Source organism: Ogataea parapolymorpha, chromosome I, assembly GCF_000187245.1.
Source record: "Ogataea parapolymorpha DL-1 chromosome I, whole genome shotgun sequence".
In the NCBI taxonomy this organism is placed as follows: domain Eukaryota; kingdom Fungi; phylum Ascomycota; class Pichiomycetes; order Pichiales; family Pichiaceae; genus Ogataea; species Ogataea parapolymorpha.
In genome coordinates this window covers 196,887-213,486 of record NC_027866.1, presented here as the reverse complement: position 1 = coordinate 213,486, position 16,600 = coordinate 196,887, and the positions used below count along the sequence as shown (strand labels likewise).

The following is a 16,600-nucleotide window of genomic DNA, read 5'->3' as shown; positions in this document are numbered from 1 at the left end:
TGGAGATCGGATGCACAGAGTACTTTACATTTCATTTCGTAGAGTAGCAGAGAAAAATGTAGTTTGCACTTTGTAATCCAACGCTTACTCCAACATATCCGGTCCCTCCCCTTCGCCAAGCACGCTGCGCCCCACAAAAAAACTATTTGTCTAAAATAATCCTTCCTTATGGACGACCTCAAATTCCGCACAAAAACAATCAATTGGCGCGACTGGCTGGGCCAGTACCACATGAACAACGTCCTCATGCAGAACCAGAATGGGCCCTGTTTCGTGATCTCCCTCGTCAACACCCTGATCTTGTCTAGCGAGATATCCAGCGAGGAGTGGAGCACGGTGGGCAAAAAGGGGTCTAGCACATCGATGAAAACCGGAAACAGCATCCCGCCAAGCATGCTGGTCTCGCTTAAGAAGATGCTGCTATCCAGAGAGGTCAGTCTGAGCTCGCTGCTCAACGAGTTGACCCATCTGATGCTCACGCTCAACGAGATAAGAGGCGACACCGTGGACATTGGGGCCATTCTGAACGTGCTGCCACAGCTCGGCACCGGCCTCAACGTGAATCTGAAGCTCGACAATGCCGTCGTGGCCGATTTCGAGGACCAGACAGCCAGCATCTTGCAACTGCTCGACCTATTTGATCTCAAGATGGTGCACGGGTTTCTTATGACGGAGCCGTGGGCCGAGTACGACACGTTTGACAAGATCCAGGATTTTCTGATCAGCGTGATAGACAGACACAGCGACGTGGCGCTGGAGACGATGCCGGCGAGTGAGATCTTGGAGCTCGAGGTCGACGATGCAGAGCGGGAGCTCCTGCGCAAGTACGTGCTGTACAGAGACTTTCTGGCGCAGAACAGCACGCAGCTGACGGAGGCAGGGCTCGAGACGCTCAAGCAGGACTCCGAGCTGGTCCCGAACAACGCCTTTGTGATATTTTTCCGCAACGACCACTTCAACACGCTGTACAAGCTCGAGAACAAGTTATATCTTCTGGCAAACGACGAGGGCTACGGAAGTGGCATTGTTTGGGAGGAATTGAAGACTGTGAAGGGTTCGGACGACGAGCTGCTGAATGGCTTTTTTGAGGTTCGTGAGGACGAGTCTGACAAGCCGCAGGAAAACGTGGAGGAGGCTGTTTATGAGGACGATCCGATTGCAGGAGCAGACGAACAGCTGGCTGCGCAACTGCAGAGCCAGGAGGACGAGCGTCTTGCACGCAACATTCAGCGCGAGTACGAGGCTAAACGTGCTAAGCGCGAGAAACCCAAGGACAAAAAGCCGGCCAAACAGGACGCGAAGCCGGACAAGTGTGTGTTAATGTAGACAGAAATATGTTTTTTATTTTTAATTTTTATATTGAATTTATTTACCTTGTTTTAATGTTCAAAGTATTTAAAGGGACCGGAATCGAGTCGAGCTATTCCATCTCGGCGAATCCACTGTTTGTTTCCAATAACACATGGACAATCTATCCGGCCAAGCACCGCACAACCAAGAAGAAGGTTTCCGTGTGGCAATTCAGCAAGAAGGACCTGGAGGCCCGTCTCCAAGCCAATGGTGTTTTGAACAGGACTAACCGCTCAATGATCATGGATGATATCTCTACTGTGTTGCGTAACTACGTCAGCAACTTATCCAAGTTTAAGCATCCAAATTTTCTGACGGTGATTGAGCCTCTGGAAGACCACAAAAATAGGATGCTGTTTGTTACAGAGTATGTGGTCGACGATCTCGCGACGCTCAACAAATCTGATCTGGACGAAATCATCATCACCAAAGGGCTTTTGCAAATAGCGTCGGGGCTCAAGTTTCTCCACCAGAGCGTCCACACCGTCCACATGAACCTGGCTCCTAGCTCTATCTTTATTACGGAGAATTTTGACTGGAAAATATCTGGGATGCAGTTTATTGAGGTGATGGAAAACAAGGTCCAGGAGAAGTATATCGATCCGCTGGACTCGCGGTTGCCATCTTTTTTGAACATTGAGTTCCGGTACTCGTCTCCAAACTTGCTGCTCAAACACAATGTCGATTATATCAACGACCTTTTCTCTGTTGGCTGTCTTATTTTTTATCTGTTCAACGAAGGGCGGCCGCTACTGGAATGTTCGAGCTCAAGTTTGCTGGAGTACGAGCGAACGTTCAACAAGCTTAAACACATCCTGGGCTCCGCGAACTTGCACCACCATGCAAGCTTCAACAGCATTCCCCGGAACTACATAGACGTTTTCATCCGTCTGCTCAAAGAAACTCAGGAATCGAACAAGGACGTGCTCATGTTGCAGACTCCGCTCACCGTTGATGACCTGCTGGCATCCACGATCTTCAACAACGACCTCATTCGGATCCTCAACGTTATAGACGAGTTCCCAACACTTTCGCAGCAGGAGAAGATTGAGTACCTTACGAATCTGACCAAAGACCTCTCTAGCTTCCCGCGGGCTCTCCTCATCAACAAGTTTATACCTGTGCTATCTGATCTGACCACTCCGCTGCTTTCTGCCAAGAGCGTGAACGAGGACGACCAGAAAGTCATTATTCTGGCGTCGCAGAACCTGCTGATTCTCAGTAACCAGCTCTCGCAGCTCACGTTCAGCGACAAAATCTTCCCGCTGCTGAACAAGATTCTGAACGAGCAGAACATGCCTAGCTATGACCTTCTGCTGGTTTCGAACATTGACACCATCAAGACAAAACTCGGCGCAAACGAGACCGATCTCGGGTCAAAACACACGCAGTTGTTCCAGAAACTGCTAAATAAACTATTCGAAAAGTCTATGGTTGCCAGCAATGACCCCAACACCGTTCAGCTGCAAGACAAAGTGCTCACCAGTCTATCCGTCTTCCTCAACTACCAAACATACTCCACCATCACAACGCAGATGTTCCCGGCTGTTTGTCAGCTGTTCAGCACAACTAGCTCGCTGAAAATCAAGAATCTCACCGTCAACGCATTCATACTCATGATCAGCGGCATGAAGGAGAAAAATTTAGACAATTACATTATCGTCGAGAAGCTGCTACCGCTTGTACAGAACACGCATGTCTCGAACTTCAAGAACGCGAATTTACTGATGAACATGGTGCAGTTGTACGAGAGTATATTTCACAAGCTCAACAAGTCGCCGGCAACGATCTCTGTCGCGAAGAATGAGGTGGATGTGTCAGAGCTGATCCGTGACTCGATTTTTTTCCAGCTCTGGAAACTCACAAATTTTGTCTCCAGAAAAAGCGACCTCGACGGTCTATTTCGCATCATCGGGGAGATAGAATCGTATCTAAAAAAATCTGTCACTGCGAAGCTCAAGGAAACGGACGCAGACTCATCTCCACGGCCCGCCGTTGTCAACCATGCGGCCTCTGCTACCGCCCCCGTCAAGCCTCTGGACGACTTTGAGGATTTCCAGGCTGCTCCGTCCAAGTCCGCGCCGCTGCGCCTCCAGCCTACCAAGCAGTACACTCCGCCGGTCGCCCAGGCTGCTCCGGCTGCAACCCCCAATATTTTGTCGTTCGGAGCAACTAGCGCACAACCGCAAGCTGCCAACAGCCAGCAGACGTTTGCCGTCATGCAGCCTATGAAGGCCACCAGGGTCTCTTCGCCGCAGCCGTCGCCAGCTACCACGCCAGCTCCAACCTCGCCCGCAATCGACTGGACCAAGACGATGGCGCCCAAGCTGCGCACCGGGGCACCATCCTACGACTCTCTGATATAATCCATACCGTCTATATAATTTTCGTCTCCGTCATCGCCTGTTGGACCCGTTTCTCGTATATATTCTTGTGCTCTGTCGACTCCAGAGCCATGCTGCGCAGACAGTCCTGCATGATCTTGACTTGTTTGCCTATATTTTCCATGTGCAGCAGCACCTTGTTGTTGCCGTCGACGAAGCCGTAAATGGAGTATTTCAACCCCGTCTCGCGACAGAAGTCCAGCACGTACGCCTGTGCTTTGCGGAAGTTGTGTCTGGGGAGTCGCGGAAACAGATGGTGGACGGCCTGGAATTGTAGCCCACCGTGGAAAAAGTCAAACCACTCGGGACAGGCCACATCCATGGTGGTGCGTAGCTGGCGGGCGGCAAACGACTCGGAGCCGCCCAAATCGGAGGTCGACATGGCGAAGTGGCTGAGCGTGATCTGGACGTGCACAATCATGGTCACGATGTGCGAAACGAGAATGTACTGGATCCTGTCTCGCCATGTTTCTAGCGAGCCGATCAGTAAGTAGAAGAACCAGTAGAAGAAAAACGAGAGGCCCGCCAGCTCGAAATACCACAGCCACCAGGCCTTTCCGCGCGGACTCTTCCCCGTGAGAAGGTACTCCCAGGACAGTCTGTACAGGTTGAAGCGGCCAAAACAGAGGATTGGGTAATATAACCGGTCCTGGAACTGCACCAACACTTTGGCCAGACGGTCGAACCAGAGCGTTTTCTCATAGTACGTGGAGTAGACGTTGCCGAGAAGCCGCGTGCTCACAGCAAAAAAGGGCAAGTGCTGGATATCTGGGTCATGAACAGGGTCGTTTGTGACCAGATGATGGACGTTATGGTTTCTTTTCCACCAGCCCAACGACAGGCCACCCATCCAGTTGGCAACTAGCACACCGATGAAGTTATCAATGTTGTAGTTATGAGTGATGGCCAGATGCCCAGCGTCGTGGGCAATAAACGTCAGTTGCTGCCAGCAGAGCCCGATCGCGACCGCGCTCAGAAAATACCACCTGATTTTCAGAAACACCAAAAAGTACAAGAAGAGCCCGCCGTTGATGCACAGCTGTTTGTAGTACTCCACGTAGGGACACTCATACAGCCCGGCGGCCTTGACTTTCTCGTGTAGCTCAGCGTATTTCTGAGAGATCAGCTTCTGGGTGCTGTAATCGAGCGACGGCCACGTTTCGAGATCTTTCTTGACCAGCACGTTGTCAAAGTTCTCTATCACGGCCTGTGGGTCCCTGATCGGGCCCTGCTCAATTCTAATGCTGGCAGATGTCGGAACCACGCCCACAGGGAACTTTGGAGCCACCTCAGCTGGCATCTGGCCCGGAAGAGGCTTATCAGCAACCTTTGCGTACCGGCCGCCCTGGATAGGCGGGATGAGGTTGACCCAGTCGTGGTCGACGCGGCCTATCTGGAACCGTTTGAACGTGGCAATCGTCTCGTCGCAATGGTACGCATTCATCTCGTCGGTGGCATCTCGCCCCACCATGTGGTGGACGGCCTTGTCTCCGCCAGGATGGATCTTGATCCAGTTATTGAGACGGAGAACACATTTGTCGTAGATCACCAGAATGTCGCCCGCCCCAATCCTGGCTTTTATCTGCTCTACACTGAGCACTTGGTCTTTGGACTTCATGAAAAGAGGCTTGCTAGACTATTTTTTTTAATTTGTATTATTTATTTATGTCATCTTACCGCAAACAGGTGTACAGAAATAGACAGCGACTGTTTAGCAACGACCTGAAGGCGCTGCTCTATGCATTTGGCGACTCACCGGCACCCAACCACGAGACCATCCAGACGCTTGAGGACGTGCTGACAACGTACATGATCGACCTAATAGTCGCTGCTAACCACTCGAGGCTGGCCCACGGACGCAACCGGCTCAAAATCGACGACGTCAAGTTCGTCCTGCGCAAAGACCCTACAAAGCTCGCCAGAATCCACGATTTGCAGAAAATGGACAGAGAAATCTCCAAGGCCAAAAAGCTGTTTGACGAAAAAGCACAGAAAAAAGAGTAATGCCAGCACCCCAGCTATAATTCTAACCTGTATAACCTATTAACATCGAAATCTTCATGAACGTGTCCCACAAACGTGTTCCAGTAGTACACTGCGCGGATCAGCACCCAGTTGTACACCATCTTGGGGAACACCTTGTAGCTGCTAAAAATGAAATGGAGAGCATCCAGAACGTTGCCGAGCTCCTGTTTGAACGCGGCCGCGAGGTCAATTCCAGAACGCGGTGGCGGGAACTTCATGTCGCTGGGCGACCGCGACGTCTCGCCCAGGACAGGGTTGTCCGATGCCTGTGTGAGAACGAAATCCTGCGCTGTGGTGACTGCTCCATCCTCCTCCTGTCTAAGTGCCGCGTCGTACAATTTTTTGAAATTATTGATGGAGGCAATGCTCTTGGATAGTCTGTCGAACGTGTTGACGAGCGCGATCAGCTCAATCTTGGAGATCTGGAAATCCGTGCTCAACCTGTCCCGCTGGTCTAACTCAAACAAAATTTTGAGCGCAGTTCCGTAGCCCGTGGTTTGCAATTTGCCCCACAGCCGGCATCTGTCGCATTGCACGCAGTCCATCACGCGCGACACGTTGATGAACCGCTGTCTGAACTCGTCTTTCAGCTGTCCTGCGTCGTCGTTCTGGAAAAGCGTATTTTCGTTGAAAAGACACTCGTGAGAGTCGCCGAGCCGGTAGTATGGCTGCACCATCTCGTGCAGCTCGCTCTTGAGCTCTTTCTCCTTGCTCTGGAAATTGCCGTCGTCGCAGAAGGCAAGCTCCTCCAACACCCCGGCCTGCTCCAGCTTGATTAGTGCCTTGAGCACCAAAATATAGTTCATGTATAGATTCTCTATTCTATCAGGGAAGTCTCCGACCCGGATCATAAACTGTTTGAGGTTCGGCTCATACTCCTTTGTCTGGAAGTTCAGGTACTCATTGCTCAAATGTGTGTTGATCGAGGAGTGCATACCGCTGATGAGCCGGTAGAAGAAATTCTTCTCGAAACATTGCTCGGCCCCCAAATTAAAACAGTTCTCGTTGTAGATGCTGCGCCAGATCTGGAACGACTGGTCGCCTCCGTAGCCTGTGAACCGCTCCGGGTTGTCCACTAGGTTCACATAAACTGTCTGGTCGTTGACCTCGTCGACCTCGCAGTAGTCCTTGCCCGTCTTGGCACCCGTGGCTATGCACGATCCGTTCGTGCTCGGAGGCTCTTTGGAGATCGTCTCGATCTTGCCGAGCGCCTCGGGCTGCCAGATGTCGGGCAAGTCCTTCCAGTCGTCGATCGTGTCGACGGCGCAGCTTTTGTGCATGCAAAAACCTTCGGAGTTCGACCAGAAAGGACACTCTTTGTATAAGTTGAGTCTGAAGATCTTGAAGAAGTTCTCGTTAGTCAAACGCCCCAGCAGCGGTCTTGTGCGCTCGTTGAGCTCGTTGATGTCTGCGAACGTCACATTCGAGCTATCCTTTATCACTGTCTGCACAAAATGATCCCAGTCCTTGAACGGAGTGTTCTCAAACTGATGGAAGTTCTCGTATTGGTATTGCGCAGGCAGCGTGTCGGGCTTCGGTTCGAGAGAGGACACCTCCTGGAGCCCAAATCCGCGAGCGGTGGCCAAAATAGCCGCTGCCGTGCCCACCAAAGTGTTAATTCTCATCGGACTTGAAAGATGGCAAAATGCTAAAATGCTAGCTACCCGAATGCGCCACGTAAAAAATAAATTAAAAATATTTTTTTGAAAAAAAAAAAAACTTAACGATTCACGTCAACATCACGTTTGTCTTCCAGTCCCGCAGCACGTCCGGCCAGCTGTCGTTCTTGTGGTTGTAGTTCTTCCGCCGCCAGATCTCTAGCATGATCTGGCGCGCATTCCAGTACGTGCCCACGCCAGTCTGGCTGATCTTGTGGCCCCACAGATTATAGCCGTTCTGCAGGAAGACCGTCATCGCCTCGCTCCCGGCCACAAACCCCTGCCAAAATAGTGGAATGATGTAACAGGTGTCCTTGTGCTGTTCCACGATGTTCTGAATCTGATCCAGGTGGTCCAACACCTTTTCTACCCGTTCCTGCAGGTACATCGGGTTGACGTCCTCCACGAACCGGTAGAAATAAATCACGAGTCCGTGGTAGAACGACATCACGTGGTGGTAGATACCTTCGTGTCGCGGCGAGATGTACGCGGTGTCGTCGTCATCCTGTGTCAACGTCCACTCCAGCTGCCAGCTCAACAGCTTGTACTCGAGTTGATCCGACAGCTCGTCGAAAAAAAGTGGTAGCTCGAGGCCCTGGTCCTTGTGAAATTTCTTGAAGCGGATCAGATGTACCACCTCACTGAAAATCAGAATCAGCGAGTTCGGCAGCCCGTAAATCGCGTCCGACGAGATCATCTTGTCTTCCAGCTTGTTCTTGGACGGCTGGAAACTCGTCCGCGTAATGTCGATGAACGCCGGCACCTCCGACTTGGGCGACCCGCCCTCCTCGTGCTCCACGGATTCCACCTGGTTGACTATGTATTCGATGCGCACTTTTCCGTTATCTGTGATTTTCTCGTTGTACACTCCCTTCGACTTGGTGTCCGTAGTCTCTTCGCTGGTCACAGGCACCGTAGCGTCGCGTTTATGGCGCCGTTTTTTGATACCAATCACGTTATTGCTGTTAAATCGCTGAACTTCCTCGGTGGAAGCCGGACTGCCAATGATGAACGACGAGTAGTTGTTCTCGTTGAGAAATATCTCTTGCGTCGAGATGTTTTCAAGCGACGTCGAGTCCTGGATAAGTTTAAGCGAGCTGAAAATTCGGTGCAGGATCACCGCCTTGGTGCTCAGCTTCTTCTTCACCTTCATCTTCTTTTCTATAATTTTTTCACAGTGGTCCAGATGGATCTTGCAACCAGACATGGTCCCCCAAACCACGTCGATCGTCACCATCGACAGCACTGCCACCAGCACGTCCTTGTACTTCTGTTTCAAAACGTCCTCCTCCAGACACTTGTTGAGGAAATTTGTGGCCTGCTGCCGTAGCTGGATCCCCAGATCCACGTAATACTTCATCTCGTCGGAACCGCGTGTGAACTTGCTCTGCAAATTAAATGCGCTCACCGCCAGTAGCGCGTTCAACAGACAATTGCGCGCGTTCGACGTGCGGCCCATCGACGCCAGCTCGCCAACGGCCATCAGGGCACGCGGGAAATAAATAAACTTCCAGGGGTTCTTCGGTAGCGGGATCACCGTCATCATGTCGGCCAGGTTCTCTATGTAGTAGTTCAGCAAATACCGCGTCATGGGATGGACAGTCAGCGAGGTGTTTGGAATGCCAAACTTGTCTATAGCGATACTGGCGGGCAGCGGAGCGGTCTCAATGATCTCCATGATGGTCTTGGGCATTTTCGCGCCCTTGCCGGCGTGGATGTTGATCAAGTTGGATGACGAGTCCGCGAGGTAATGGCTGTTTTCGCGGCTGCTGTGCGGATTCAGGTCGCTCTTGCTATTGCGGCCCTGAAACAACATGTGTAACATCTGGTTAGAGACTGTCTCGGCAGGCTGGACGGTGTCGTCGATCTCGCCGATCGGCTCGAGCGTGTCGTTCTTGAACATATCCAGAAAATGTGTATCTCCATTCAACGCCGACGCCGTCAAAAGGGCCGCATCCAATAGCTCCGTACTCAACCACTCGTTACCCAAATTACCGTTGCCGGTGGCCCCCGCAGGACTGTTCGCCTCTTTGGTCAATTTCGCTCGTTTTGCCGGCGACTGCGGACCTCCAAATACCCCACGGAACACTCCGAACGGACCCTGCTGCCGCGATCCGTCCTCGTCGTCCGCGATCTCGTGCTTGGCTAGCGACGCCAGGGCGTCGTCCAGCTGCGAGTACATCGTATACCGCTGGCTCCGGGGATACTTCACATACGGAATTGACCGTCGCTGGTAGTACTCAACCTCCTGGCTGGTCTCGTTGGGCAGCTGGTTGCCATACTTATCGAATCTGACAAAGGAGCTCCACCTGAGCTTGACGTCGTAGCCATCGCAAACAAACCCGCTCTTCTGGCACTTGGCGCATGCTGGCTTCCCCAAGTCACATGCCACCTTACGCCGTCGGCAGGTAAAGCAGCCATTAAAGCTCTTTGTGTTTTTGGTCCTCCTTGTGCTCATAAAAATACTCTCAAATTATTTTATCTGATATTATTTTTTTTTTTTGTATTTACTTTAATTTTATTTTATCATTTCCTCGGATATGTCATGGCTGTGATAACTTCCACCTCGCTAACGGCATCGGAACGTGCTGATCTCACGAAAATCCTTGCCAAGATGTATCCCCACGATCCCTTCGAAGACAATCTCACCTCCGAGACGAGTATGCTTATCGTGCATTCCGGTAGAGACAAATGGGCGCAAAGCCGTAAATACCAACATACCATTAGTTCGCGGCCCGATATCCGGCTTGTCTCATACGAGACCGTCCTTAATACGTACAATTCGTGGCTGCGGGGCGACGAGGTGGGCCTGCGGCCCGAAAAACTCAAGGTCATGCCGGTTTTCGACAACGTGAGCGTGTCGATCAGCCGGCTGGACGCAGAGTTGAGCTCGAAAATTAGACATATGGTCGAATCAAACGGTGGCAGCGTGGTTGAATCGATCAGCACGGTGTCGGACGTGCTTGTGACCACCGTTCCTGAAGGTCTCCGGTACTCCAAGGCCCGTGAATGGGGTATTCCCGTGGTATCCCCAGACTGGGTGTATGACAGCGTTGAGCGTGGCGGCATGCTCAGCGTGACCGAGTATTTTTTGACGGGAGAAAACAGCAAGGGCCGCCGCAACGACGCGTGCGATTGGGAAAAGGTACGGGCATGGAAGCAGGCAGAGCAGGACAAGTTGCAGACAGAAAAAGCGAAACGCAGTCTTGACACGCACGAGAAGGAGCGCGATTTGAAAGTGCGGAAAGTGGATAGGACAAATAAGGTGTGGAAGTCGATTATGGGCAATATTAAGGTGTCTAATTTGAGACGCGGGCTGGAAGACAACTGGAGTCAGGAACAAGAGGAGGAAGAGAGTCTTTCGCAGGCTTCTGTGCTGGACGCAAGCCAGGTGAACACGGAATCGATGCTTTTCGAAGGAGTGTCGTTTGCACTCGGCTCTGGATATACAGACTCGCAAAAGAGCATACTCAAGAAGGTGATTACAAGCCACCGCGGCAAAATACAGGACAATGCGGACTATACGGTTGTGAGCTCGATGCTGGACTCAATCCCGGCCGCCGCAGAAGATAACGTAATCACAGAACTTGCTCTGGAGCGATCGATCTACTACAAGACACTGGACTTCGACAGTATGTGGTCGCGGCCGTTTGTTCCGAGTCCAGAAAACGAGGCGGCTTTATTTGAAGGTGTCCCGAACCGTGTAGTGTCGATCACCGGGTTTAAAGGCGTGGAATTGTCACATTTGGAGAAACACCTGGCTAAGCTGAGGTCTTGCCAGATGAGCAGTGTATTCTCGAAAAGCACGGGGCTGTTGATATTCAACGATGAGCTGCCCAAGTCTGAGCTTCTGACGAATCAGAAGCTTGTGCTGGCAGCCAAATGGCGCACAAAATGTATTTCTATCGGCGAGTTCTGGGACGCATTCAAGTAGCTACCATTTTTAGGCATAAAAATTAGATTTGTCGCAGAAAAATTAAATTTTGTTATATATCTCTTCCAAACATGTCTGTGCTAGCGGAACAAATTGGCCGTCTGAGTGCCCAGTTCCACGCTTCGGCGACTGCACTAAATGTGACCAGAAGCACAGGACAGGAGATCGTCTCCATTGAAGAACGGAAGATCAAAATCACAAACCTTGAGAGCGGCGCGCACTATCTGGACAACGTCCTGGAGTTTAGTCCTACGGGGCTTTGTTTGAGCCCCAATGACGACTTATTGTGTCTGTACGATAGCACTCACTGTAGTGTGGTGTCATTGAACGAGCCAGGCTCCAAAATTAGTCATGCTATTGGATACTCTGTCCGTATCAACCTACAACACAAAGAAAACATTGTGCAAATTGTATTCAACAGGATATCGCAGTTTGGCGCCGAACTGGTGATTTTGACTACTGACGCCATCTACAACTTCGATCTCAACTCGTCGCTGACCAAACCTACCCACACGTACTGGCTCAGGACAGGCTCGCCGTTCGCCAGCACAGACTCTGTCGACGTAATAGATCCGGTTTCTCTTGCGTTTGGCTCAAATACAGATACCGTTAACCCGCGCGGCGACCTGACGCTGCTGATTTTGTCCTCAGACTCGTCCATCTACAAGATCTACCCATATCTTCCGGCCAACATCGCTGTTTCCTCGTCGTGGTTGGGTGCGTTGTTTGACTACGCAAGTCTCAAGTACAACGCCAGCGGCGCAGAAGACCTGTCCACGGTGTCGATGCTGAAATTTGCATCGCTTTTGTCGCAGTCGAACGGCCATGTCCGTGCCATAAATAAGGTTCTTCCTTCAAGTCTCAGCAGAGGAAAGCTGGTGGGGCCTTTGAACATCCAGCCATTCCCAGACGAGCTTTACGAGCAGGACGCGCTGAAACTGATTCCAATGGAAAACGACATGTTCTGTGTTCTGTACAACAAGGCTCTGGCGGTGCTCTTTGACGACCAGGATCAGCCCATGGCCTTTGATGGCCAGCGGGCCCCAGACTCTGTTGGCGTCGTCAGAATGGTCGACTGTTCGCTGTTTGGGTCCAAAACTATCACCAGCGGCATGGTGCTGCCAAATAAGCCCACGTCGTTGCTCCTCACGTCCTCCGAGTCAGACCTGCTCCATGCGGACTTTGCCGACTGGTGGAACATCCTTGCAGACAGCATTGCCTCCAACGACCTCTCTGCACTAAGCGATCTACTGAAAAGGCAGTTGCCAACCAAAGTCACCAGTCTGGGCAAAGTCAAGCTTCCAAACACGGCCTCCATAAACAAAACAGCCTCGTTCCAGTACACTGTCCCCCACGCTACAGCAGAACACAAGATCGCATACGTATGGAGCTATACCCACTCGTACGCATTTGCCGGATCGTCTGTTTTTGAGGTGTGTGCTCCCGCACAGCCATCTGCCCCTCTGGACACCGAGCTGGCTCCTCAGGATGTTTATGAAAAATACGAAACTCTGGATTTAAATTCACAGCTGACGGCCACCAAAACGACACTGGCCAAGGTTCAGAAACAGCTATACGCCATGAACTCCAACCAGCCGCTCACTACAGACACGAGAAATCTTAAGTCTCTGTATAAGGCTCGAGAGCTCATCACCACCGGGCTAATCGCGGTGTTCAACGACGTGGCGTTGTCGAACAGAAAGCTGCAGCAGATGCGTAGCCAGTTTTTGGTGCAGATCGCCACGCTCAACGAGGCAGAACTCAACAGACAAGAAAGACTCAAAAGATACGAAAGCTCGAAACGGAAATTGGAGGCGCTGGCCAGCAAGCAAGCGGAGTTACAAAAAAGAGTTTCCGAATTTGCGGCCACCATGGAAAAACTCGAAATGCAAACCTCCAACCACGCAAACGAAACGCTTTCCAGGAAAGAACAGGCCTACAAAAGACAGCTCGAAAGACTCCAAAAATTGATTGCCGAGAAGCAGAACGATTTCCAGGCTGTGCAGGAGTATGTGGAGTCGTTGAAGGACATGGAGGTGGTAAGCGCGTCGCTGCCGTCTGGCTACTCGCGCGAGGTTGCCCGGATGAAGGCCAAGTTGGAGCTGAGGACGAACCTGATCGAATCGCTTACTCAGGAACTGAAGAGTACAAGTATTTAATTAATGATCTGACACAAGTGTATAAAACCCGATTTTTCCGAAAATCTCTAATTCTCATGCGTAATTCCCGGCCTAGAAGTCCGTCACCCTGCCATTGAAACTCCAATCGGAGCCGTGCTTAAGCGGGTCCTGTTTTGGACCGTTAACCTCGCCCGTCTTCGGGTTCACGTTGCCCTCGAACTCGGGGATGATCTTGAACTTGTCTGGCGAGAATGTTCCGACGTCGACCTTGGGTGCTGAATCGACTTTGAAGCCCATTTTCTCATTATACTCGTCGATGATGGTTTGCGTGTTGGCTCTGTGAATTAGTTTTTCAAACTCTTCCTGGTCGTCCTTGTCGAGTTTTGGCGGACCTGGGGTGACCTTGAAAGCCGAGTTTGAGTTGTAGCACTTCTGTGTCACCAGTGCCGCCTGTCTTCCAACAAATAGCGCGCTCCGGCTCAGTTTTGTCTGTCTGAGGGCAATCATTAAGGAAAAAAGGGGAGATTAAAAACTAAAATAATTTATTTTCTTTTTCGATCCATTCAATTCTTTGTTTATTATGAACAGACAGGTGCAATGAATTATTTACTTCTCGCATTCGTTTGGCTGCTCCAACTCTGTTCGTATCTTTTGTTTTGCAAGGGTTTCTTTCCTACCAAGGTCCTACTTTCAAGTCAAGATCTTGAGAATTTCCAGTCACCTGCCCCGGCTGTTTATCATGAACCTCCACGACAATTTGATCGCGCCGTCATTATGGTGATCGACGCTCTGCGGGCAGACTTTCTGTTTTCAAACGAGTCCCAAATGACCTTTGTCCACGAGCTCATCAATGATGGCTATGCATTGGGGTACACTGCCTACTCCAATCCTCCTACCGTGACCCTGCCCCGTCTCAAGGGCATAACTACAGGATCAACGCCTAATTTCATCGATGCTGTACTTAATATCGCAGAGGAAGACACGTCATCGACTCTGGGAGACCAGGACTCGTGGGTAAAGCAGATGCATGCGTCAGGGTGGAAAATCAACATGTTTGGAGACGATACCTGGTTGAAGCTGTTTCCTTCGTATTTCGCAAAGACAGACGGTACCGCCAGTTTTTACGTTAGCGATTTTACCATTGTGGACAACAACGTCACACGGCATCTGGATTACGAGCTGAGCAAAGAAGGCCAGAGAAACTGGGACTGTCTGATCCTTCATTATTTGGGCCTGGACCATATTGGCCACAAAGGAGGGCCTGCTAGTGCTAGCATGCCTGCCAAGCAGCGCGAAATGGACTCTATCATTCGCAGGATTTTTGAAAGCACTGTAAAGAAAGACGAAAACACTCTGTTTGTGGTGATGGGCGACCATGGAATGAATGAGGTTGGAAATCACGGAGGCTCCTCAATTGGCGAAGTTTCTGCTGGGTTATTGCTGGTTTCATCCAAATTCAAAAAGCTTCAGTCAGAGCAGAAGGCTCCTATACCAAGAAATCCAGATTTTGACTACTTCGGCCACATCGAACAAATAGACTTGGTGCCGACTCTTTCCACGCTGCTTGGTCTTAAAATCCCAATTAATAATTTGGGCACATTTATGCACGACCTGCTCCCGCTGTATACGGAGAAAGATAGGCAGAACGTCCTAATCAAGAACGCATTGCAACTGAAGGTCCTCATAGACAAATCCAGAAGCAAGGTGACGTCTTTAGACTCTGAGATTGACGTCTCATCTCTGTCTTCTTTGCTACACTTTCTGCATGATTCCAAAGGTACATTGTCGAAAACTTCATCAGATTACAATTACAGGGATATATTCTACGGACTGGCTGGCTATACATTCACTGCACTTATCAGTTTGGCGCTCTTTTTCACATATCATCGAGGCCGGCTTTCGGAAGCCGGTGTTGATCTGTTATTCTTTATTCTCTATGCCGTCAATTTCTTCGGCTCGTCAATGATTGAAGAGGAACACCACCTTTGGTGGTTTTTTACCACTGTGTTTGTTGCATCGGTAACAGTCAAATCCCAATCAATTTATTGTACAACGCTGCTTGTTTGTCTTCGCCTCCTCAAGGCTTGGAACAACAGTGGACAGAAAAACAACATCAAAAGCAACATGAAGATCGCGACGTATGTTGCATCGCTTTCGCCTGACATCGGTCCTGTTGTGGTTGCATTCCTGATCGCATCAACCCTCGCAACATACTGTTTCTACGTCACAGAAGGTGTTATCGTGAAAGGAAAAGGTGACGGAACGACTTTGAGATTCCTCACGTTTGTCAGCACGTCGCTTCTTTGTTCCATCACCTTCTCGACCAAGTTTTTGTCCTACCTGTCAGAGACCTACGACTTGAAATCTGGATTCAAGGAAATTCCTGATTGGTGTTCGAAGTACATTCTGTGGATCGGCCAGCGTTTGGGAACGACAGATATCAACACAGTCAACCAACAACTTTTTAGTTTGTTCTATAAAGTTTGGCTGGTTACAATCGCATTCCATCTTCTGAAACCCCTAGCATTCAAAATATGGAAACTCCCAGACCCAGCGCACAATTATACACGAACCATACTAATTACCTTCAGCCAGCTGCTGATCAGTCAAACAAACTTCAATAACGTTCCAATATTCTTGCTTCTGCTGGCGATCCTCCTGTCGTTCCAAAAACTCGTCCCCGTGTCCAACCTCAACGCCATTTCCCTGTTCACCATTTTAATGCAAAACCTCAGCTTTTTCCAGTTTGGATTCACAAACTCTCTCTCGTCTGTCGACCTCACAAACTCCTTCAACGGGCTTTCCAGCTACAATATGATTCTCTCCGGACTGCTGACTTTTGTGTGCAACTGGGCTGCCCCTATATTCTGGTCTCTGGCCTATTTGCATCTCACCTTAAAACCAGATGGACGTAACTGGGAAAGACTGTACCACCGGCTCCTGGTGACACTGACATTCTACTCCGTTAGCGGACTGGTCCTGATAGTAAGCTGCTACAACCTCAGATTCCATCTCTTCATCTGGACAGTGTTTAGTCCCAAGATCCTGTACTTCCTCTCATGGACGGCGTGCGGACTACTCGTGGACTTCGGTCTATCATGTATTGTTACGGCCCTGTATATAAAATAG

At 50.4% G+C, this 16,600-nt stretch overlaps 10 protein-coding genes across 10 annotated transcripts; 6 read left to right on the top strand and 4 right to left on the bottom strand.

Moving 5' to 3' along the window:
* Positions 1 to 168: 168 nt before the first annotated feature.
* HPODL_00104 (uncharacterized protein) lies at positions 169 to 1,326 on the top strand (the record flags this gene model as incomplete). The annotated part of the gene is made up of 1 exon (XM_014081551.1): positions 169 to 1,326. The coding sequence occupies one exon, from the start codon at positions 169 to 171 to the stop codon at positions 1,324 to 1,326; it is 1,158 nt and encodes a 385-aa protein (XP_013937026.1).
* Positions 1,327 to 1,382: 56 nt separating this feature from the next.
* Positions 1,383 to 3,716, top strand: HPODL_00103 (Protein kinase-like protein SCY1; the record flags this gene model as incomplete). The annotated part of the gene is made up of 1 exon (XM_014081550.1): positions 1,383 to 3,716. One exon carries the CDS (start codon positions 1,383 to 1,385, stop codon positions 3,714 to 3,716), a length of 2,334 nt encoding a protein of 777 aa, XP_013937025.1.
* Positions 3,717 to 3,726: 10 nt separating this feature from the next.
* Positions 3,727 to 5,352, bottom strand: HPODL_00102 (Delta(8)-fatty-acid desaturase; the record flags this gene model as incomplete). The annotated part of the gene is made up of 1 exon (XM_014081549.1): positions 3,727 to 5,352. One exon carries the CDS (start codon positions 5,350 to 5,352, stop codon positions 3,727 to 3,729), a length of 1,626 nt encoding a protein of 541 aa, XP_013937024.1.
* A 47-nt stretch (positions 5,353 to 5,399) lies between these two features.
* On the top strand, positions 5,400 to 5,738 carry HPODL_00101 (Transcription initiation factor TFIID subunit 13; the record flags this gene model as incomplete). Its single annotated transcript, XM_014081548.1, has 1 exon — positions 5,400 to 5,738. The coding sequence occupies one exon, from the start codon at positions 5,400 to 5,402 to the stop codon at positions 5,736 to 5,738; it is 339 nt and encodes a 112-aa protein (XP_013937023.1).
* A 14-nt stretch (positions 5,739 to 5,752) lies between these two features.
* HPODL_00100 (uncharacterized protein) lies at positions 5,753 to 7,384 on the bottom strand (the record flags this gene model as incomplete). Its single annotated transcript, XM_014081547.1, has 1 exon — positions 5,753 to 7,384. One exon carries the CDS (start codon positions 7,382 to 7,384, stop codon positions 5,753 to 5,755), a length of 1,632 nt encoding a protein of 543 aa, XP_013937022.1.
* A 103-nt stretch (positions 7,385 to 7,487) lies between these two features.
* On the bottom strand, positions 7,488 to 9,875 carry HPODL_00099 (Zinc-finger transcription factor of the Zn(2)-Cys(6) binuclear cluster domain type, involved in the; the record flags this gene model as incomplete). The annotated part of the gene is made up of 1 exon (XM_014081546.1): positions 7,488 to 9,875. The coding sequence occupies one exon, from the start codon at positions 9,873 to 9,875 to the stop codon at positions 7,488 to 7,490; it is 2,388 nt and encodes a 795-aa protein (XP_013937021.1).
* Positions 9,876 to 9,962: 87 nt separating this feature from the next.
* HPODL_00098 (Nucleotide excision repair factor NEF2, RAD4/CUT5 component) lies at positions 9,963 to 11,351 on the top strand (the record flags this gene model as incomplete). Its single annotated transcript, XM_014081545.1, has 1 exon — positions 9,963 to 11,351. One exon carries the CDS (start codon positions 9,963 to 9,965, stop codon positions 11,349 to 11,351), a length of 1,389 nt encoding a protein of 462 aa, XP_013937020.1.
* A 71-nt stretch (positions 11,352 to 11,422) lies between these two features.
* HPODL_00097 (uncharacterized protein) lies at positions 11,423 to 13,510 on the top strand (the record flags this gene model as incomplete). The annotated part of the gene is made up of 1 exon (XM_014081544.1): positions 11,423 to 13,510. One exon carries the CDS (start codon positions 11,423 to 11,425, stop codon positions 13,508 to 13,510), a length of 2,088 nt encoding a protein of 695 aa, XP_013937019.1.
* Positions 13,511 to 13,582: 72 nt separating this feature from the next.
* Positions 13,583 to 13,978, bottom strand: HPODL_00096 (putative mitochondrial protein; the record flags this gene model as incomplete). The annotated part of the gene is made up of 1 exon (XM_014081543.1): positions 13,583 to 13,978. The coding sequence occupies one exon, from the start codon at positions 13,976 to 13,978 to the stop codon at positions 13,583 to 13,585; it is 396 nt and encodes a 131-aa protein (XP_013937018.1).
* Positions 13,979 to 14,245: 267 nt separating this feature from the next.
* HPODL_00095 (Glycosylphosphatidylinositol anchor synthesis protein) lies at positions 14,246 to 16,600 on the top strand (the record flags this gene model as incomplete). Its single annotated transcript, XM_014081542.1, has 1 exon — positions 14,246 to 16,600. The coding sequence occupies one exon, from the start codon at positions 14,246 to 14,248 to the stop codon at positions 16,598 to 16,600; it is 2,355 nt and encodes a 784-aa protein (XP_013937017.1).